The sequence below is a fragment of the Trachurus trachurus genome (assembly GCF_905171665.1).
Source record: "Trachurus trachurus genome assembly, chromosome: 2".
NCBI lineage: Eukaryota > Metazoa > Chordata > Actinopteri > Carangiformes > Carangidae > Trachurus > Trachurus trachurus.
In genome coordinates this window covers 2,535,011-2,557,367 of record NC_139914.1, presented here as the reverse complement: position 1 = coordinate 2,557,367, position 22,357 = coordinate 2,535,011, and the positions used below count along the sequence as shown (strand labels likewise).

Below are 22,357 nucleotides of genomic sequence, written 5' to 3'. Positions count from 1 at the left end.
ACAGTACTGTTTGCAGTCAAACGTTTTCATGCACTGTAGGCTCAATTTTTGCTTAATCAAAAATCCGAGAAACAAGTTTTGTGGAGGACGGTCTGGAGATGCTCTGTAGCAAGTTTGGTGTCAATTGAGCAAAAATTGTGGGAGGAGATACATTTTAAAAGTTTTACAGTTATTGAAAAAAACAGAGTGATGGACTTCATAATTTGTAATAAGTTTAAGTGGACAAAAGTTTCAGCAGTATTGAGGCTACATTGTGGTGAAGTTTCAACACTGTAGCATCTACCGTTGGTTTGGTAGGAATTTTTAAAGTTTTTAAATTTAAACGCTTATTGTGCCCCCCCTAGGAGGGGGGGGCACATGTCCTTGGAGTTGAGTGAATCTGGCATGGGACTGAACCTTTGTGCAAAGTTTGGTGAGTTTTCGCCCATGGGAAGTATGACTTCCTTGGAAGAAGAAAGAAAGAAAGAAGAAGAAGAAGAAGAATTCCTAGGAATACAATAGTGTCCTGTCAGCTGCGCTGCCCGGACCCTAAAAAAATCTTCTTTCAGTTTCATGGCGGTTGGCAAACAGCGTTTCAGTGCATTACCGCCACCGAGTGGTTAGGAGTGTGGATCAGAATGTATTAACTCGGTAAAAAAAAAAAAAGAATAAAATAATGAATACTATATTTGCTCAAACAATTAAACTAAAACATCTTGAATTCCCTCACTTCCTGACTCACTTAGCAACACATCAACTACATTAAAACGTATCTTCTCATGAATCACCAAGACAGACTCCGATGTGAAATAAATATCTTTTATTGTTTTCATCATAGTCATAATTGTTGTAATTATGAACACAGAGCTGCGGCAATACTCCAGGATTTTGCCAAAAAACAGCAACTATTCAACGGCACCGCTGCGTCTCTCAGGACTCAACCATGCAACCATACAATCTCCCATTTAAAAAAAAAGGTAAAATAAAAAATATATATTAAAAAATTATGCGTACCACTGATATACAGATCTGATATAAACAGGCGTATTGGTCACAAACCAATTAGAATTATAAACATGGCTTCTTTTACAATACACAGAGACCAAACATGTGGGATATAAGTGTACTTTTCTTTTTAAAAAAGGGTACATTTTCATTTTATACATTTGTACATGATCTTTTTTTTCTTTTTTTAAATTTCATTTTCATTATTATTTTAATGTTCTCACCCCCTACAGTCAGAATGCTCAAGGCATTTTGGGCACAGTGTCCAATGAGCACAAATTGCAGTAAATGCACGTTTACAAATTCTCGCACACACATACAAATCTCACACACACACACACACACACACAGGAGTGGCAGCAGTGGCTTTAGACACTAAAGAGAACTACAGGTGTATCTTGGCGTTTGCAGGTGGCAAATACTGGTAGAGTTAATCCACTGTGGTGAACGAGGCCATCTGACGGTAGAAATGAGACGTTACATTCATGTACAGGTCATCGCTAACTGAACCATCCATCCACACACACACACACGCACACACACACACACACACACTTGTGTAAAAATAAAGAATAGTCTTTAAAATGTGCAAAGAAAAGTCGCTGAACCGAACCGAGCTGCAGGAGCGACAGCCGCCGAGGAACCGTGGAAAAAAAGCATCAGTGAATAATCGATAGTGCATAATGGTCGTTAGTGCGCGTCAAGGTTTGCCAGTGCTGATTCTCCGTCTGTACCACACTGTTCCACTGTTCCTCTGTTCCTCCAGCTTGTACCGTTGTGAAAATGCATAACGAGAAACGAGGGAGGAGTTCGTCTCTCTCCACGACCTGTCGACAGGCGCATCTGTCTCTGATGCGTTTAAGTGCCTTCGAGGGAAAATGAGAACTGCGGCGCTGTCATTAGAACCTGGCTCTTCACTGACACCCAGTGGACACTGCAGGGAACAACAACAACATCATCTGTACCGTAATCGATCATCATCTCTGATCAGTACCAAACACAGCGCTGGAAACCTGCTGCACTACAATTTCATACCGGCAACAAAATCATGTCAGCACCACATAAAAAAAGAAGAAGTTCAGGGCCGATGGGAACATGCAGCTCCATTTAAACGTCATTGAACGCACCGTTGAGAAGCAGAAACAGCAGAATCAGCAGCTCTGCTCACAGACTCGTCCTCTCATCAATCCGTTTAAACACAACTCTCACTTCAACCTCAAAGAGACGATTAAAGAGAAGTCTGATTTCTGAGTTGAGGTGGAGGCGCGTTGAGCCGACTGTGACTGGTGCATAGAAGAGGAGCGAGCGAACAGAACGACTAAAACTAACGGAGCCGGAGTGTGTTTGTGTCCTGTGGGAGTGCAACACGAACGAAAACATGAACGCACCACGATGCGACAGCGTCATACAGCCAGAGCTCTGACCAATCGGCTGTCAGCTCCTCAGCTCCACCCACTCTCCTCCTCAGGTTGATATTCCTCATTTAAATAAACAGTTTGATGCAGCCGAACTTTACTTTCCGTCTTCTTTTGTCTCTAAACTGGAAACTTTTTCTTCAGGTGTCAGCTGCAGCGATTACCTGAGTCTGACCAATCAGAGGAGAGACGTGTCGTGCGCAACATCTGGATCCTGTGAAGCAGATGCAGATGGGACACTTTTCTTTTCAAAATAAAAGTCTGAGGTGGGTTTCGTCGGCAGGTGAACGGAGCTGAGGTGGGAGGAGCGTGTGATGCAGGAAAAGGCAGAAACGGACGTTAACGGGCTGAACTGGGATCAGCTGGATTCGGGCTAAACGGTGCGAAGGCAGTTTGTCCAGGAGGCAAAAATAAAAAAAAAGAAAGAAAGAAACGAACGACAGCGACGGACGATTCTCAAGAAACTCACTGCGTTTAAAAACAGAAAAGGCACAAGATGGGGGAGGGAGGGGAGGAAGGGGGGAAGGGGGGAAGGTGGGGTTACAGACAGTAAAAGCAGAGGCAGAAAAAATCTGATCTGAGAGCAGAACCAGAGTGGAGACTGTTTCTATAGCAGCGGGCCCAGGTCCTCAGCGTCGCTCCGGGTTTTGGCAGGAAACTACATTCTGGGGTCGGGTCAGCGAGATGGGGGAGGGAGGGAGGGGGAGGGAGGGGAGACGCCGACGCTGTCCCACTCCGAGACGTTTGAAGAGGAGGAACCGTACGTACAAACATAAAAAAAAGGAAGAGGAGGAGGAGGAGGAGGAGGAGGAGGGGGGGAGGAGCTGACAAATTAAGGTGCAACTTGCGGAGAAAAATAAAATAAAGTTCATGTCCTCATACAAACAGAGACAGGAGGAGCCCCACTCCCCCTCCCCCTCCTCACCCCCCCGCTGTGGGTTCAGGGTGGAGGGGGCGGGGCCAGAGGCAGCGACCCCCCGTCAGGTTAAGGCCGTGTGGAGGTCCAGGTGGAGGGAAGGGAGGGGGAGGGGGGGGGTTAATGTACAAAGATGTGCCTCAGCAGCTCGTCGGCTGACGGCCGCTGCTTCGTCTCTACGAAGATGCGTTTGAGGAACTCTCGGCAGTGGTCGGACACGTGGGCCGGCAGCACCGGGTTGGTGGGCTGCGTGGCGATCTTGAAGATGGCGGCCATGGCCTCGAACTCGGCCCAGGGGGGGCGCTGGGTCAGCATCTCCACCACGGTGCAGCCCACGCTCCTGCGGGCAGAGGGAGGGACAGGACAGGACGCCATGAGGACGGGAGACGAGGATGGTCAGTGACTCACCTCCGGACAGGAAGCAAACGTCTCTCACCAGTTATCTCCAGGAAATTTAAATCGAACGCAACTGGACTTGGTTATTTGTCTAGGAAGACGTTTCACCTCTCATCCAAGAGACTTCATCAGTTCATGTTCGCATCTGACCAGGCTGGGACTGCTCCAACTATCTGGTGCGGAGACTAGTGATGTCACCATTACAGATTTTCTTAGTACGATTATTGTCAGAGAAATAATCACAGTGTTACGATTATCACGATTATTATGCATTAATTAATTTCACAACACTATTAATGTGTAAAATGAAATATAATTAAAATATACATTAAATATTTTAAATATCTATTAAAATATGACCAATTATTAATCCGCCAGGGGAAGTGTCATCAATACCAAATGTTTAAGTTAATTTTTAATCTTTTTTTTTAATTACAAATGACACTATAGCAGTCCTAGTCTGGTCAGATGCGAACATGAACTGATGAAGCCTCTTGGATGAGAGGTGAAACGTCTTCCTAGACAAATAATCAAGTCCAGTTGCGTTCGATTTAAATTTCCTTGAGAAAACTATGACCTGGACAAATGAGAATATTCACAGGCTTATCGTCTCTCACCAGATGTCGGCCTTCCTGCCGTAGCCCTCGCCGCTGATCACCTCCGGGCTCATCCAGTAGGGCGTGCCGGTCACCGACTTGATGCCTGTTCCCGACAGACAGATGGTCTGCAGCCGCCGACTCGCCCCGAAGTCTCCCAGCTTCACGTTGCCCACCGAGTCTCGGAGGATGTTGGCTCCTGGACGGAGATGGAGACGGAGACAACGTTCAGGTTTTATTTGAGTTTCTCGCCGTGTCTCAATTCCAATACTTACATAATTAAAGGGATAGTTCAACATTTTGGCAAATTGGCCCATTGCCATAATCCCTATAGTCATAGCAGTAGGTTCGTTACCTTGAATTGTCGGTGCAAGCTATTTTTACACATTCACCACGCTATGAGATAATAACACCACGTTACCAGACAGAGTTGTTTTAGAGGGAAATTCATGCAAAACCGCTGATGCGCGTTCCCGTCGGGGACAGTTTTTCACGTCTGGTAACGTTGTGTTATTATCTCATAGCGTGGTGAATGTGCAGGTCACAACTTGTCCACCAGAGTGTTGTGGAGTTGTTGGATTGTGTATTTGATGAGTTTGATGAAGGAAACCAAGAAATCCCATGAGGCTCCGTAGCGTAGCTCTGAGCAGCTCACGGCTCTGCTCCGCCGCTCTAAAAATATATTGCACCGACAAATAAAGGTAACGAACCTACTGCTATGACTATAGGGATTATGGCAATGGGCCAATTTGCCAAAATGTTGAACTATCCCTTTAAAACACATATATCTAAATTCCAGTACTTCCACACTTAAACTAACTATTTTGAGTAAGTAAGTGCGTCTCAATTCCAAAGTACGTCAAAACGGTCCGTCTCACCTTTGATGTCCCGGTGGACGATCATGTTGCTGTGCAGGTAGGACACGCCCTCCAGGATCTGCCGGGTGTAGCGCCGCGTCACGTTTTCCGTCAGCGCTCCGTACGACTTGAGCTGGTCCTTGATGGAGCCCTGAGGAGAGAAAGAGAAGGAAATACCAGACGTCTCTTCGTGATATCGAATAAGTATCGATTACTGAAATTCTGGTATCGTGACAAGTCTGATCCGGTCTGATCCGGTGGCCTCACCCCGGGCATGTACTCCATGAAGATAGACAGCGTCCTCTCCATGGTGTCTCTCAGGCAGCCGTAGTACTGGACGATCCGCTCGTGGCACAAGTTCTTCAGAAGCTGGATTTCACACTCCAACGCACTCACCTCCTAAACACAACACACACACACACACACACCTTGGTCTCTGTTGTTCCCCGACACAATAAAAGACACACAGTGCTGGACCCTCCTCACTAGGGCTGGGTATTGTTGAGAATCTCACGATTCGATTCGATTTCGATTCATTAGGTCACGATTCGATTCGATATCGATTCGATTCGATATTGATTGAAATGCTTCGATATCGATTCAGTATCAAGCAGAAATACACAAATAAGAGTACCAGATTTTTTTTTTTTTAAATAATTATTTGTTTAGTTTCATGCCTTATGAACAGCCATAGTATAACTCATAGCATAACAAAATATGACACTGCTTTAACACTGAACTACAGTGCAGCTAAATTTAAATTAGGCTATGTGTTACTTTCCTCTTGGAAAATAACTCATAACATTTTGAGTAATAAAACAATACAAAACAATATTATTAATAATAGCCTACTGCACAACTGAAAATATTGTAGCGACCCCGCAGTAATGTTCTTGTTATGATGTTTAAGTTCTGTGATTTCTGACTGACTGTCAATGGGTATGGTACGGGCAGGTGGGATGAGAAACTGAGGGGCCGGGGTGAGTGTGAGGAAGACAGAGTCCTGTCTGTGTGTAGGTGAGTGAGGAGGAGCACAGGAAGAAGTGAGAGCAGCTGTCAGATAAGTTTGTGTTATGTTGTTGACTTGTCGTCGGGTCTGACGCTACAATATCAATAACAACGTGTGCTTAACACAAGGGGGCAGTTGTCGGTCTGACTTTAGCTTTTTCGCGGCACGGAGAAATGCGCATCTGGTGGCTCAACCTGGTCAGTGGGTGCTTGAGCACCGGAGCACCCACGGAATCGGCGCCTATAAATACAAAATGAATCCCCACATCTGCTTTCAGGTTTGAAGGTGCTGGCTTAACGCTGCTGCTGCTACTCACTCCCATATTGTTATGGTTTGGTCTAGTGCGGCCCCCGTCCGTACAGCGCGAATCACACGAGGGTGTTGCTCGCAGCGCCCCCACTGGCCAGGGGCTTGAATCGATTCAGAAGATTGCTGAATCGATATTGAATTGCAGAGAAAAGAATTGCAATGCATTGCTGAATCGATATTTTTACCCAGCCCTACTCCTCACCTTGCTGGTCTCCGGACTCTCCGGGTCAAACTGGACCTGTTTGACAGCCAGTTCCCGCCCGGTGTCGGCGTCGTAGCAGAGGAAGACGCGTCCGAACGCTCCCTGACCCAGCAGCTTCCCCAGCCGCCAGTTGGTGGGAGCACGAGGAGCTGCAGGAGACGACAGCCACGTCAAACACAGGAGCTGGACCAAGCAGGAGGGGCTGTGTGTGTGTGTGTGTGTGTGTGACAGGGTTCCCACTCTTTTCTTGAAATCGTTTTCCAGGACATTTTCAGCTGTCTGACAGACATTAGTTTTTACGCCGTACACTGATTCATCCCCTGTCCCATTCATGCTTTGGACAAGTGTTCTTTTCGTCAGTGGTACCATATTTTGTACATTTAATCAGTTTGTTTCTGTGTTTATTCCTCTCTCTTATTCTCTCTCCCAGAAATCTGATTTAAAGATGTGCATTCTATGGCTCCAATTTATGAAATAATCTCTTAAATGCTAAGAAATTATGACAAATTTATCATAGAACAGCACAAACATGTTTTTTTTTTGGAAACAAAATCCTTAGCAGGGTCTGAAAAAGTCAAATAGAGCTCTGGTAGCTGATGTCATGATGCAATAAATCATTTTTCAGGACAACTCAAGCTTTTCCAGGACATTTGACTTTTTCTCTAATTTTCCATGACTGGAAAATTGGTCAACCATTTTCCAGGTTTTCCAGATTTTCAAGGATGCGTGGGAACCCTGGTGTGTGTGTGTGTGTGTGTGTGTGTGTGTGTGTGTGTGTGTGTGTGTGTGTGTGTGTGTGTGTGTGTGTGTGTGTGTGTGTGTTCTCACAGCGGCTCGGCGGGCTGATGTCCATGACCGACAGGGTGGGGGCCGTGGTCGAGTTGGGGTTGGGTTCGATGTCGCTGCCTCGCCGCGGCCGGCGGGCCGGACCGGGAGCCTCCTCCAGGTCGGGGGTGAAGACGCTGCTGCCGCTGCTGGTGCTGGGAGACTGTTCAGTCGGACTGAAGCTGACGGGAGAACGGAAACCGTGGACCTGGGTCCGCCGAGCACGAGGGAAGGTCTTCCTCCCTGAGGAGGAGGAGGAAGAAGAGGAGGAGGAGGAGGAGGAGGAGGAAGAACAAGTGTTAATGAAGAGTTAATCTTCATCCCGTAGCTCAGTTTATCTCCAGCAGCTGAAGACTCCGCCCACCGTCGCTGTAGTCCTGGAGACCGAAGGGGATGCCGTATCGCCGTGGATATGTCCCTCCTTTCCCCGACTTCTCAAACACTGGGATGTCGTACTCTGCAGAGGAAGAGGAGGAAGAGGATGATGATGATGATGAAGAGCCACAACGACAGAAGGAGGAGATCAAACGGCCGTGACGACCAGACACACTCTCACCTGGGAAGTCCTGGTGGTTGTCAGGGTAACTCTGAGCTCGGGGCATCCTGGACTTCGGGTAGTCGCTGCATGAAAACACACAAACATCACAGCTCACGTGTCCATCGGTTCATCTACACACTAACGGTATTGATTTCTGATCGGCGGCTGATTGATCACCTGTCCAGCGGGCTGTCTAACGACGGACAGCTTCCAGACGCTGAGTTCTCCGGACTGCTCATGGACAGAGGATCCAACATCTGGAGGAGAAAATAAAAAACAACACAGGGTCTGAGTGACAGGAGCTCATCGTCAAATTGATCTGTTATTAGGTCATTGGAAATATAGAAAACACCTCAGGTTCCATCGTTTACACATTTTCTCTTTAGAGTCAAATAAACAAAAAGATTGTATCTCTGCTGCAGACGCCTCGGCTCTGAAGCTTCAGTTTTGTATTTTTGTATTATTATAATATTATTATTGTGCTCATTAATTGTCTTTTTTTTTTTATTAAAAATAAACAATTAACACTTCGGATCTTTAATCTCCTCCTTAACCTTTTATAAACTTTACTATTTATTCTTTTACTTTCTTATTTTGCAGACAAATTAAGCTGACACCTTCTTGTCTATTCTCACGTCTTAATTAGAACTGGTAATGTCGACTGGTATGGTTCTTATTTTATCGCAATATCATGACTTTATTTGCATCTATGCAAGACTATATTGTCTGTTATTGTAATTGTTGCTGTCATGGCTGTATGCACTTTTCTAATTTCCTTATCTCATCTCATCTCTCAACTCTCAGCTTTCAACATCAGTAGCACTTTATCTCTTTGCTTTCTCAAGATTTTATCGGATTTATTTACTTATTACTTGTATTTTATATTATTCTATTTATTTATTTTTCATTTATATGTCTATTTCATTCAATATCTCTTACTGTAACTACTTGGTCGTATAGGCCTGTAAATGTCTATATTCATGGGTTGCAGTGACGTCACGTCGAAGGGACCGCCGCCATATTTGTGTCCGATTTGACAGGTCTCCTCATATGACAGCATGCAAACCGCAGGATGGAAATGACAGTTTCTTGACAAAATGACAGGGTTTCATACATCCTGTCTGGGTTTATATCTCTATAACAACAGACTAACTCTATATTATCCCACTTATTACACAGTTTATTAATTAATTAATTAATTTGAGACATAATGTTGATCAAAGTCCTTAGTCCGGTCACTTCTCCGCTGTTTGCTCCTCACCCTCCTCCCGGTCGACTCGTGTGTAGTTGTTTTCAACGAGCTTTTGATAATCAATCAGTAGATTGATGAATTATCATGTAAATGTTACGATGTGGCATTTATGTCGTCCTGTCTGTCATAAGAGATGACGATACGGGACACGTTTGTGTCACGGACTCGTGGTGGCACAGACACAGCTGGTCACAGCTGTGACACTGCGCTGGCCCGTCCGCTCTGTCCGCTCTGATCGCAGGTTTGGTTCCAGCAGCGGTGAGGGAGGCAGAGAGCCGCCACTCTCCCTCTAACCAGCTACAAGTAAAAATGAAACACAAGGTAAAAATCCTTGATAGTTCTTCTGCCCTGCTCCGTTGATCAGAGCGGAGTCCCTAGCAACGGCCCGTTTTACTTAGCAACGGTCTGTTATACAGAAATAAAAGACCCTAAATGAAGGATCAGTGAGTAGCTAATTAATAAGAAAGTAATCAAAGTGCAGAATTCAATATATCCATGTTAAAAGTGAATCCCCTCTTTTTGTGAGACTTGTCACAGCCCATGCTGCCACTGATAGACTGCCTGCAGTCAACCATTTATTCCGCCTATAACTTTACGTCTTTTGGGATGGAATAAAACTGCAGTCCGGGGTTTCTCTGGCGACTGCTATCACAGTCAACAGCACAATATAATCCTGGCATCTTTCAAATAATGTCAATTTTCGGTCTCTTGCTGATTTCCTCCTACTACTCCACTTGTTCTGGTAACGTGACGCTGTGATCTGTGCCCAGATTGCCCTGATTCGGACACAAATATGGCGGCGCAGAAACACAGTGACGTCATGTGAATCTAATGAATAAGTATGAATGTATTTCTTGTGGTAGATGTTGAATGTATATTAATTCACTTCATGTTAGTGCTTTTTAGAGGCTTCCTATATTTCACTGATCTTTTGAGTCGTCTGCTGTTGAACGTATGAAGATGCCTTTCAAAACTCTAATTAAACATTTGATCAGAACAAACTCAGAGCTCTTCTAGAGACGGACCTGGTCCATGCTCTCGGGGATGAACTCCCCCTCGCTGTTGATGCTGGTGAAGGAGCCGTTCCTCGCCACCTGCTGCAGAGCGTCGGGAATGTATCCTGGAGGAGGAGAGCTGCGATCCGTCGAGTGGGAGCCTGAAAGTTCAGAGGGATAAATATCCTCATCAATATCTGATGATCGGTGACCAATAACAACAACAACCTGATGGATCCAGAGCCGATTTCTTCACCTATCAACGCCAGCATGCTCTTCTTGTCTGCCGCCCTGAACCCCGTGTTGTCCAGCTCCTCGTGGGACGGCAGCAGGTCCATACTGGACGAGGAGTTCTGCACCCACAGAGGAAACAAAGCAGCTGTGAACAGGATTAAAAACCACAACAACATTTTCTCTCTCCAGATGTGTGAGGGAGGGAGCTGCCGACCTGAGACGACATCTGCAGCACCAGCAGGATCTTCAGGCTCTTCATGTGAACGCTGCGATCCAGCAGCTCCACGGCCTTGTCCAGGTCGTCCTGAGTGGTCAGAGGAATCACCAACTGCACCAAGAAGATGGGAAAAAAACAACTTTAATATTAAAAACAAAAGCAGCAACATTCAAACTGTGTGAAGCTGCGCACCTCGTTGTTGGTGTAGTGAAGGTCCATCGTCTGACCGAAAGCCACTTTGGCTTTTGACCTCAGGTCGTCCAGCTTGACGGGTCGAGGGAACTGCAGGATCCTGAGGAGATGAAATGAAAGAGAAGAAGAAGAGGTGGAGAGGGTCAGAGGTGGGAGGAGGAAGCTACGTCACGTGTCTGAAGCCGTGGACCTGGTCGAAGCCTCACCTCTTCTCCCCTTTGAACTCGAACTTCACCCTGACGTCGTTCTGTGGACGAGTCACACACAAGGTTTGTTCAGAGTCCTCTCTACACTTCCTGTCTGTGTCCTTCAAATTAAAAGTCATAAAGGAGCCGTTACCTGGTTCTTGGGCGAGGAGGCTTTGGGTTTGCCCAGGTCCGACAGGAACATGGCAGGACGGCTGGAGCGGTGCAGTTCGGCCAAGTCCTGCATGATCGAGTTCAGCGCCTCCTGCTCATCTGAGGGAACAGGCACAGAAAAGTGTTACTTTATTTAATTCATTATAAAAGATAAAAGCTGATTAAAAAAACAGCAAACACATAAATTACATATAAATCAAATGTCACTATAGTAACGTGCGCTAGAGTGGCTCATAACAGAGGTTTACTGTGAGGTAAAGATGTCAAAGAAACATTGTTCAGGCAGAAAAAAACATTCCTTGTGTTGTAGGTTTAACAAAAGACAAAGTTGGCTTTCTGCCAAACACACACACATACACACACATACACACCCATCATCGTGGCACGGCGATTGACCCAGGAGGCCAGGAAAGAGGATTCTCCCATCAAAGGGATTCCTTTCTCCTGCAACAGCAAAAGCACAAACGTAAATCCTGACGAGCAGCTGATGGAGACGAGTCAGAGCCTGAAGCTGCAGCGAACACACGTCTGCAAAAAAAATCCCTGTTTCTACCCAAGTGAGATCGTCTGCAACCGCTGTCACTGTCACAACACGTACGGAGCAGAAACACAACTGTGCATTTTGAATTTATGGTTTTTAATATCATCTTTGCATCATGTAATTAGCTTGGATGAACTTCTCTATTCAAACTCTCTCAACTGACTTCTCTCTGCAATACAACATTATATTTAGACTAGATTATATTATAAGATCCCATTAAACTGACACACTGTGTATATTCCAGTCATGCAACATGTCATGTGACAGATGATTTCAATCATGTCAGAGATTGGGAAAAAAAAGAAAAAGTAAAAGCAGAACTTAAAGTAATAACAAAATAGGAAGAACCCTGTATTAAAAAGAACAAATGAAACAGTATCAATAATAAAAGTATTGGTGCAGACTCAGAGTGTTATCACGTACTACAGTTACTGTTTTGTATCAATAGATTATTATTAATATTATTATTATTGGTGCAGTAATGTGCACAAATAAGCATGAAGCAGTTGGTGTTATTTGGTTATTAATGTGTTATTATCTTACTTATTGAATGATCAGCTCCTAAAATTGAGTTTACTGAGGCAGTGGTGTACAGTAGCACATATATTGATATATAATATATGGTAATACATCAACAGCTCACATTCAGTGATGATGATTCAATTGTTATTTGCAGCCATATGTTCACAATGTGAACTTCACATGTCCAACCAGTGGTCATGGTGTTGTAGCTAAGTGTCAGTAACTGGTGTGAGGTCGTGATGAAGCCCCCAGACTGAGGCTCTGCACCGGACTGGATATTAAAGTCAAGATGGCCTCTGCTGATCAGACAGGAGCTGATTGGGTTTTGCTGATCAAGAGTCTCTGATCTTCACCGATTGATCACCAGTCTGTGAGTGACGTAAAACCTGACTACTCTATCACGCTGCTCAGAGTGGGCTGCAACATCAACATCAACATTAGCTTAGCACTTTACTACCACCACCGCCCCCTTTAACAAATCACTGTGCTGAGCTGATCGCAGCAAAGTTGATACCAACAACAACAACCCAGCTGTCACTGCAGGGCTCCAGACTGCCTCGAAACTGGGACATTTTACCCTATAATTTGAGACATTGCAGTTACATTTTGCATCTACATACACATGTGCAACCAGTAAATTTGCTGTTTTCTTGTATTTGTTTTTATCTAACACTGTTGAAACATGGAAGACTCTGGAATCTGTCATTACAGGTGTCAGGCCAATGTGTGTGAGGATCATGAATGAAAAGGCAATGTGAATATTTGTTTTGCAAGTCGATTTATGGTCTGCACCCCTACATTTTCTGCTTGTGCTCCTAAAAATTTAAGTTAGATCGTCACTGTGCTCCTCGTGGGAAAAAAAGTTAGTCTGATGGCCTCCTTTACCTGATAACAATCTGTAAATTAATTAGCTGAGTAGCAAGACCTGAAGCTACATGAACAACAACAACTGTTGCTAGTGCTAGCCCCATTTGGCATTACGTGCAAGGGGCCAAAAAAACAAACAAAATATGACTAACGTTAATCAATCAATCAATCAAAGATGTGGCATGTAATGAATACATAAAACCACAACAACACAATCATATATGAAGGGATGATAAGAGGAAGCTAAGCGGCTAACGGCAGCTAACGAAGAGTTCCGTGTACTAACTAGCTGTCAGGGCCAGGGAAGTTGACAAGCTAACGCTAAGCTAATGCTATCGCCAACGCTAGTTCCCAGCTAATGCTAAGCTAATGCTAATGCTAATTCCAGCACTGCACGGCCATAAAGAGCAACCAGCAAACAGGTCAGGTCCGAACCGAACCGCTTCACCTGGGGTCAGCTCACCTGGTGGGTGGGGGGGAAGGGGAGGGACTGGTTAGATTGGGTCTCACTTCCTCATCCACAGGGCCGGTGACAGGAGCCCCGGGCCCCCGCGGAGAGCCGAGCCGCCGGAGGAAGCAGAAGTTTTTGGCAGTCCGCTCTCAACTTCACTCGAGTCCTGCTGGGCCGCCGCGACGAAGAGGCCCCGAAGCCGACGGCCGTGGTGGTCAGCGGAGCCCGGCGGAGGAAGGCGTCCAGTCCCGGCAGAGAGATGACAAGATGACGACTTGGTCTCCCGAGAGAGTATCCTCAGGTCTGCGCGGCAACGGGAGGGCTAAGTCAACGGACAGCGGTCATTTTGTGGCTCTTCTTTACACAGTGGTTGACGGTAGCTCCGCTGTTGCCCCCAAACAGATGCGTCAAGCTAACGGTCGGTGTGCCAACGGCTGCCGGAAGTGAAGAGATTTCGCTGACAAAATAAAAGTATAACGTCTCTTCGCGAGCAAGGAAAAGCATAAATACACAGTTTGTATTTTTTTACGCTGACAGTTGTTAACCGGAAATGTATTATTTTAACGTCGGTGGGCTTCACAGCCGACCAGCCGTGTTTGAGGTGGGGGGGTGTCACACAGAAACACAACTTTTCATGTCAGAAGAAATTAAATTTGACACGGAAGTATCCAAACATCACGTCTGTAACGTTTGCACACGCATGAGTAAAACAGATCAATATTTTAATAATAGCCATCTGAATATATGGTGTGTTATTGGACTAGTTATTCATGATTTAGCCAGACGTACTTGCAATATTTAATTCACTTTGAAATACTGACATGTTGACCATCTAATAATATGTTTTTAATCGTTTGGTTTATACAAATACATATATCACGATCCAACGAATTCTTGCCGACGATAATGTATGCCTTCATATACGATACGCAAATAATACTGTCATACCACTATTGAAATAATTAAATGTTTCATATTCTGATAATATTAATTCAATAATTGCTGCATTTTTTGTTTTATTTCAGAAACGCTAAATGCGGTCTCGTGCAAAGGATATGTATCTTGTTTTGAAAGGCTCGATTTGTGTCGTCACGTCCGGTCGAAGTCGAGTTCTGACAACATCAGGCGAAAGCAGCGACTGGAGGCTACAACGCTAACGCTGTTCTCGGAGCATTTTTCACAACACAGACAGAGGAAAAAACATGTCAGACACGGTGAGATATAAACTCCAACGAGTCTTTGAATGTTTAAAAAGGACAGAAACAATAAAAGTGGCAAAGGATCGTTTTTGCGGCGGCTGCTGCTCCGTATGTAGTTATCTAACATGCTAACTGTTAGCGCATGTAGCTGCAGGCCCAGGTTTCACTGCTTATTTTGCTGCTTAGCTTAGCATAGCAGCTACCTTCGGTTTCAGTTCATTTCCAAAGTTATGGAGTGAATACGAAGCTCCACTTGTGATTTAAAACCAGAAATACACAGATACGCGATGCTCAGTGTTGATAAAGTCAGAGGAACGGAGCATGTAGGCCCGTTTACATGTGTATATGTGTATAACTGTGCTGTGTTGTGTTTATATGCTGCATTTTCTACACAGGAGACAAAACCATCCAGCCAAGACGGCGGCGACAAGAAGGACGGAGAGTACATCAAATTAAAAGTGATTGGTCAGGTGTGTAGAGATGGCACTCATGATACATGTCTTTTCTCTGTAGGTGCTTTGTTTACATGTGTAGTAAAAGTCACGTGTAGGTTGTAGTTACCTGTTATTAAGGTGCACCAGCAGCAGTTGTAGCTTGCACCATGATGGATGTGACAATGTGATTATTACAGTGTGTTTTACACAAGTTTCTACACATTTCTGCTGCTTCTCATTGTTCTTCCTGCTTGTGAACACAGGACAGCAGTGAAATCCACTTTAAGGTGAAAATGACCACACATCTAAAAAAGCTGAAGGAGTCGTACAGTCAGAGACAGGTAAGAGACAAATGCTTTTTTGTTTTGGTTGAGCTCCATCATCACCAGAGCCTGTGACCTCACCGCTGTGTGTTGGTGTGTTTTTCTTCCAGGGCGTCCCAGCGAGCACGCTAAGGTTTCTGTTTGAAGGACAAAGAATCGCAGATAACCAAACTCCAAAAGAGGTAAACTTGTCTCGAGCCTCCTCAAAACCTAAATGTCTCAGTCCAACATGTTTATAATCATAAGGAGACAACTATTCTGTAACTAAACATGTCTTTCCTGTCTCTGCTGTGTGTGTGTGTAAAGCTGGGGATGGAGGACGAGGACGTCATCGAGGTTTATCAAGAACAGACCGGCGGACTTTGGAATGATTAAACCTCCTGCATTTCTAAATCTTTTTTTTTTTTTCTCTCTTATTTTATATTTTATTTTGTATGTATGTACGTATTTTTTGTTCAGTTTCAAACCATCTGGATCAAAACCGACTCTATCAGGGCTTCCATGTGTGAGGGCGTGAAGGTGAATGGACTGAGGTAAGGACGAGGACAAGGACAGTGGGTCTGCAGGGACGCTCATGATGTTGACCCCGAGCAATAGCATTCAACCACCTAGCATCTGGTTTTTGTTTTCTGTCCTTTGTTTGTCAGTGGAAGTGAATAACTCTGTCAAGGAACAAGCTCCATTAAAGGAATAGTTCACACAAAAGGAAAACGTCGTCATCTTCACATACGTCCAGGTGTCACACAGCCTTCCTCCTAAGGAGTAAAAGTGGCTGCAGACATTTTTTTCAGTAACATAAGTGACAGTAAAATGTTTTCACCTGTTTAATTTCAGCATTTAGAAGATAAAAAGTTGCACTGAGGGTCCAAAAAGTTCAGTATTTACTCATTTAACAAGAAAAGTGGAATTTAAGCATCAATTTGAACGCCACACGAGGCTGACGTTATCGGCGTGTTTGCAGCCGCTTGTTTGATTGACAGTTTTTGAAAAGAGTGAGATGAAGAGTCAGATGTTTCCTGGTTGCACTATTCCTTTGATGTGTAGGAAAACATAAGAAAAATAGTTTGAAATACGTCAGAGTTCGACTGCTGTTTGTGTTTTGGATCGCTGGACTTCAGAGTCTCTGTAAACTCAGAACCACTCATCATGAAAATCTCTTTGCGTAGAACCAAGTCGTTTTCATTTTGCAGCCTGTGTTTGAAGAACTGCTCCGTAATCAGATGAAAATTGACCTGAAATGATGATATTTGAGATTTGAAGCCTTTTTCTAAATGATAACTGTGCTCTACTTGTATATGTTGTATTCAGTATTAGAGTGTGTTTGGATGATTATACCACATGTATCTCCAGTGTCGTTTTTTAATTTATATCTGAGGGTTTCATTCTGTGATTATCTTCTCAAATATAAACCCGTTCTGGAAATGTTCTTCCGGCCGTCTCGTCCCAGTCCGGCAGACTGGGAGGACTGGGCCGCTCGTTTTTAAAGCTTTCCTTTCAGTTTGTGGGATGAAACTTTAAAAAAAAACTGTTCTGTATGAAGTTCCTCAAGAAGGTTTAGATCGTCCACAGCCCCCAAACTCCCTCCAAGTGTGTGTGTGTGTGTGTGTGTGTGTAATCAAAGATGGATGCATGATGGAGATGCTCAACACCTGAAAGAAGACAAACAAAACACAGATGTCTGGTTGCTTTGCTCTTCAGAACAGTCGACCGTCGCCTCCCACAGGTGATGATGTGATTCCCAACCTGAGCGACTGTTGTCAGGTGAACGAGACTCCGCCCCCGCCCCCCCCATCCCCCCTCCCCGGGCAGGAAGGGCTGTGATTTGAGCCATAACGCTGATCTCAGTGCAGAGAAGGGACTGTTGTTCACCATTAGAGGAACGTTGACACAGATGGTTTGAAATTCTGGAGATGATGAGCTTTTTGCTTTTTTTGAATAAAATATTTAAGAAAAGACTTGATGTGCTTTGACACTTTATTTATTTAATGGTTACACAGTATTTTGTCCTCTTGAATGTTTAAATTATTGCATTTCAAAAACTCTATAGAAGATCCAGATCACTCAAAATGTGTTTGAATATTAACAGATAACAGTTATGCACAAGTAAAAACTATTAAACACGTAGTGAAGCCTCCACTCAGTGGAAGTTGTGCAGAATTATATTTCTATATTTAATTTGTAAACTTCTTCATTCTGCTTGTTGTCTTTACATCACTGGTTTCACTGTGTAAACACCAGTTTGCTGATCTACAGAGGCCGTGGTGACAAAATGAAAGCCTCATTCACAGTTGTATTAACTCGCACACTTATCACATTTACGTATGTATGAACATCACTGTCGTCATTCGGCCACATTTACAACCTCATAAAAGTCATAAATATCAAGTATTTATTGACTAACCCGTCCCAGTGTATTAATATCTCTTCTCTATTCTGCCCTATGAAGGCAAAGTGCAGTATCTGTAGAAATGCCAAAACAGCTTTTTGTGTTTTTCATTGTCAGGTTTAAGCATCAAATTATGAATAACTACCAAGTCTATAATTGATAAGAAGGTGGACTAAATTAAATGTATTTTGTAGTTTGTCTTTCTGACCAATTTTGACCGTTTTATGGCAGATACTGCACTTTGCCTTGGTTTCACAGTGCTTTTTTGGATGGACAGCAAAATAAAAAGCCCAATAACTCAAATTCTACCAAATTGAAGAGAATATGCCACACTTTTGATTGGTCAAAAAAAAAAAAGTGGAAAAAATGCAGATACTGCACTTTGCCTTTGTAAGGCAGTATTGTTTCCATTTGTTTTTTCTGCTTTTATTTTACTTTTCTAGGTCTGGTACATGCCCATAGCTTTACATCTCCATCTTTATAAAAACATAATTTCATTTAAAAGCTTTTAAAAACATTAATTGTGTTACTTTATCATATGTGATAAAGAAACAATGTAATTATATACTATATGTTTCTTTAAAGCAGAAGTAAGCGATCCAGTTGTTTTGGCTTCTTGTCAGCAGATGGAGTTAGCAGTCCCCGCCCTCGTCCCTACGTTACCACATTCAGGCGCATCCCTTGACTGCACATACAGAGAGGGCCGCCCCTTTAAGCCGTTCTCTCTCCTCATTGGATAAAGGTTGTAGGATACAAGGAAAGTTTTCTCCTCGGCTTACAGCAGAGCAGAGTGACTGACAGACCCGTGTTTCAGACCAAACACTCTATATAAGTGATTGCTGTCGGAAGATAGAACAATTTAAGACTTATATTAACACAAACATTCCCCTTACTTCTGCTTTAACTCAGTGCTGTTCAGTCTGTTCTGTCCTCTTGCAGTACCTCCACTGTCCAGCAGGGCGGCGTCAGCCCCCGGCGGTGACCTCTGCGTTCTCGGGTCACAGATGTTCCTGAGACTCGAACGCTGCGTTGTCCTTCCCTCCTGACGGCCTGTCCAGGTGCATTGTGGGCCGTGGCGTCGCCGCCGGCAGCCTGTACCTACAGAAAACGACCCCTGAGAGGATCATGAACACGGCGCCCACCATCCCCACCGCGATGCCGCAGCCCACCCGCTGCGAGTCGGGCGCCGGCGGCAGCTTGAAGTCCGGCGGGAACCTGATGGTCTGGTTGGTCACCACGGAGCTCAGGTTCCACACCAGAGGGACCAGCGCCATGGCGGCCGCCACCAGGCACAGGGCGCCGGCGCCGGAGAAGGCCAAGCGGATGGGCGAGCTCTTCTCCAGGCCGAAGTAGACGTTCCTCAGGGCGTAGACGCCGCCCGCGTTCCCGCAGAGCCCCACCAGCACCGACAGCACCATGAGAACCTGCCCGGCCGCCACCTCCGGGGGCGTGAAGGCCTCGGTCAGCCCGATGCTCCTGCAGGTAGGGATGTCACCGTTACACATTTTCTTGGTGCGATTATTGTCAGAGAAATAATCACGGTATTACAATTATCACGATTATTATGCATTAATTAATTTCACAACACTATTAATGTGTAAAATCAAATATAGTTAAAATATACATTTATAAAATATTTTAAATATCTATTAAAATATGACCAATTATTAATCTGCCAGGGGAAGTGTCATCAATACCAAATGTTTAAAGCCATAGATCAACATTTTGGCAAATTTTGGCAAATTTTGGCAAAAACAACAATTTGGCACAATGAATGTGCAGGTCACAATTAACTAACCCTTTGTCCACATGAGCGTTTTGGAGTTTTTGGATTGTGTATCTGATGAGTTTTAAAGGGACAGGGGACCAGTACCATTCACCTTTATTGTGTTTGCTGAGCAGCTCGCGCCTCTGCCCCATGGATCTCAAAACAACATGCACCGATAATTAAAGGTAATGAACCTACCTCAATGACTACAGTATAGGCATTATGGCAATAGATGAATTTGCCAAAATGTTGAACTATCCCTTTAAGTTAATTTTAATCTTTTTTTTTAAATTACAAATGACACTCTAGCATTCAAACTCCTACCAATTCAATGCTACGTTAGGTAAATGTACCAGCATCTGTGCATTTACCTTTACTTTGGCGCAACATCTGCCGACACAGTTCATACATGATCTTTTTTTTTTGAAAGTGACGGTATTTAGGAATCTTTACGATTAATTAATTGTGGCGTTTAATACTGCAATTAATTATGAAAACAAGTAATTGTGCCATCCCTACCTGCAGTGCATGACCCTGTATCCGGGCGTGACAGAGGCGTGGCTGTTGAAGCACGCCCGCCACACGCCCACCCAGGCCACGCCCGAGCTCACCGCCTCGCTGTCCGCCACCAGCCACACGCGCCACTGGATGAGCCCCAGCGCCACGGCGGTGAGCGTCCAGCCCACGCAGCTCATCCACAGGGCGGCCAGCTGGGCGTGGGCGGTGTGGGCCAGGTAGGTCATGGCGTTGGGCGAGGGGGCGGAGCCACAGCAGAACCTCGGAGGAACCACACAGGAAGTCCTGATCCCAGCTGAACCGGGGTCAGAGCCGGGCGCAGGGCGGCATGATGGGAATCTCAGTCGTCGGCTTCCTGCTCTCTGTTTACTCTCTTCTGCACACCTTCCTCTGTCACCTGGGTCGCCGTGGTTACCTGGACACACCTGCAGCGGCTCTGACAGATCACACACACACACACACACATATTGAGAAAGCAACTCAGGCACAGCAGATCTATATTAGGCTTCATGTTATCTGTTGATTTTACAGTAGAAAGATAAGAGAAAAAAACATTTTGTCATGTATTAAATATATTTATACACCTTTAATTAATTAATTCAGCTCTAATTTAATCTCCATTTAACATAAAAAGGAGAAGAAATTATCACAAAGACAACCTGAGACACCAAAAACTAAGATATTATAAACAAAACTACAACTATCAATGGTTTAAAGTACATAAAGTAATACATATTTAATATTTAATGTACCTAACTACCTATACATAATACACCTATATATATATATACACACTTGTATCACTCTTATCAGCTCTAGTGCGTTAACAAATTGAACAAAGATCAAACTGACGTCACACGACTCATCACATCAACGTTTAGAAGCTGTTATAACATCAACCTGTTTCAGGTGATGTTGTCGACCTGATGGGTTGTTTTATTTACGTACCTGTTCCAGTCGTCCGCCTGTCACCAGAAAACACACCGGCCACCTTTTCTTTGATTCTCACATGCAGAATGACACTTCCTCATTACTCCTCGTTACTAGAAACCCAGGTACAGTTTCCCGTCTTGACTGTAAATGATTGACGGACAGTCGCTCTCACCTCAGCGACAGTCTGACCTGGTTTCATCATATGGTCATGGAGAAATCCACTTCCTGTGTCCAAAAATAATGTTGATTTATGATTATAAGTACATTTATCACGGCTCAAATGTGTCAGAGATGTAAAAACCTATAACCAGGATCATTATTTGACATCAAAGGGCATATTTTTATATGAATCCATAATAAAACAGCATGAATTAAATGTGTTTTCTCACAATTGATCAAATTAAAAGATAAAAATCATTGTTTTCTGGTGTAAATACATAGATTAAAGATGGAAATCAAGTGTTGTGTTGTTGTAAGACATGTTGAAAAGTGTGTGAGCCACAAATGACCTGGTTTCTCTCTGCTAAGACGACTGTAAAAGCGAACCACCGGATAATGGACCTTTATTCAGTAGGTGCAGTAAACGTGGGGCAGTAAAATGCCCCAGGGTGGGGTTGTAAACGCTGCTGTGGTGTAAACAACAGGAAACTGAAGAGAAGCGGGATTTGACACAATATGATGTATGATATGTGCACAAAGTGAACGTTAAAGAACATAAACACACGATTAAAACTTATCTAATCATGTACAGTGTGCAGACAACCTGAAGAGTAACAGTAATTTGGATTTTTTTAATTATTAGAAACATGGTGTTTTATCGTGTCTTAAAGTTTGATTTAGTTTGAATATTTTCTTTTTTAGAAAGTTTCGCAGTGAGTCGGTTTGTGAAATTTTGAGTTATTAGACCTTATAAAAAACAAACGACAGGACCAACAGGTTTCTCAGCTTCATCATTTTATTGCTGCCAAGTTGGTGAAAGAGCCACTGCAGACATGAAGAGTGGGCCGAGCTCGGCACCCGGGGGGGAGGGGGGCTACAGTAGGCACGTCTTCAGATAAATATATAGATATATTCATATATATGTATATTATAATGTGGAGCAGAGTAAAGTGCTAACTTCA

General features: G+C 44.1%; 3 protein-coding genes across 3 annotated transcripts; 1 reads left to right on the top strand and 2 right to left on the bottom strand.

Moving 5' to 3' along the window:
* Window positions 1-834: 834 nt before the first annotated feature.
* On the bottom strand, window positions 835-13,733 carry map3k2 (mitogen-activated protein kinase kinase kinase 2). Its single transcript, XM_083984934.1, has 17 exons — window positions 13,690-13,733; window positions 11,668-11,740; window positions 11,277-11,395; window positions 11,144-11,184; window positions 10,938-11,037; window positions 10,743-10,856; window positions 10,551-10,647; window positions 10,325-10,455; window positions 8,225-8,304; window positions 8,066-8,130; window positions 7,874-7,966; window positions 7,513-7,752; window positions 6,685-6,833; window positions 5,432-5,563; window positions 5,186-5,315; window positions 4,329-4,506; window positions 835-3,655 (listed from the first exon to the last, which is right to left on the bottom strand). The coding sequence occupies exons 2-17, from the start codon at window positions 11,720-11,722 to the stop codon at window positions 3,436-3,438; spliced, it is 1,944 nt and encodes a 647-aa protein (XP_083841060.1). The 5' UTR covers window positions 11,723-11,740; window positions 13,690-13,733; the 3' UTR covers window positions 835-3,435.
* A 137-nt stretch (window positions 13,734-13,870) lies between these two features.
* On the top strand, window positions 13,871-17,581 carry sumo1 (small ubiquitin like modifier 1). Its single transcript, XM_083984945.1, has 6 exons — window positions 13,871-13,978; window positions 14,703-14,891; window positions 15,272-15,346; window positions 15,574-15,651; window positions 15,744-15,815; window positions 15,940-17,581. The coding sequence occupies exons 2-6, from the start codon at window positions 14,880-14,882 to the stop codon at window positions 16,006-16,008; spliced, it is 306 nt and encodes a 101-aa protein (XP_083841071.1). The 5' UTR covers window positions 13,871-13,978; window positions 14,703-14,879; the 3' UTR covers window positions 16,009-17,581.
* A 1,436-nt stretch (window positions 17,582-19,017) lies between these two features.
* LOC310997479 (claudin-34-like) lies at window positions 19,018-20,530 on the bottom strand (the record flags this gene model as incomplete). Its single annotated transcript, XM_083987184.1, has 2 exons — window positions 19,018-19,495; window positions 20,307-20,530. 2 exons carry the CDS (start codon window positions 20,528-20,530, stop codon window positions 19,018-19,020), a joined length of 702 nt encoding a protein of 233 aa, XP_083843310.1.
* Between the last annotated feature and the right edge of the window lie 1,827 nt (window positions 20,531-22,357).

What these genes read in the sequence shown, in the direction of transcription:
- map3k2 (XM_083984934.1), bottom strand. Translation starts at nt 11,722, where the DNA reads ATGGGAGAATCCTCTTTCCTGGCCTCCTGGGTCAATCGCCGTGCCACG. An exon ending in TGCTGCAGATGTCGTCTCAG is followed by an intron (nt 10,648 to 10,742) that starts GTCGGCAGCTCC and finishes CTGTGGGTGCAG; the next exon opens with AACTCCTCGTCCAGTATGGA. An exon ending in TCCCCGAGAGCATGGACCAG is followed by an intron (nt 8,305 to 10,324) that starts GTCCGTCTCTAG and finishes TTTCTCCTCCAG; the next exon opens with ATGTTGGATCCTCTGTCCAT.
- sumo1 (XM_083984945.1), top strand. An exon ending in AATTAAAAGTGATTGGTCAG is followed by an intron (nt 15,347 to 15,573) that starts GTGTGTAGAGAT and finishes TTGTGAACACAG; the next exon opens with GACAGCAGTGAAATCCACTT. An exon ending in ATAACCAAACTCCAAAAGAG is followed by an intron (nt 15,816 to 15,939) that starts GTAAACTTGTCT and finishes GTGTGTGTAAAG; the next exon opens with CTGGGGATGGAGGACGAGGA.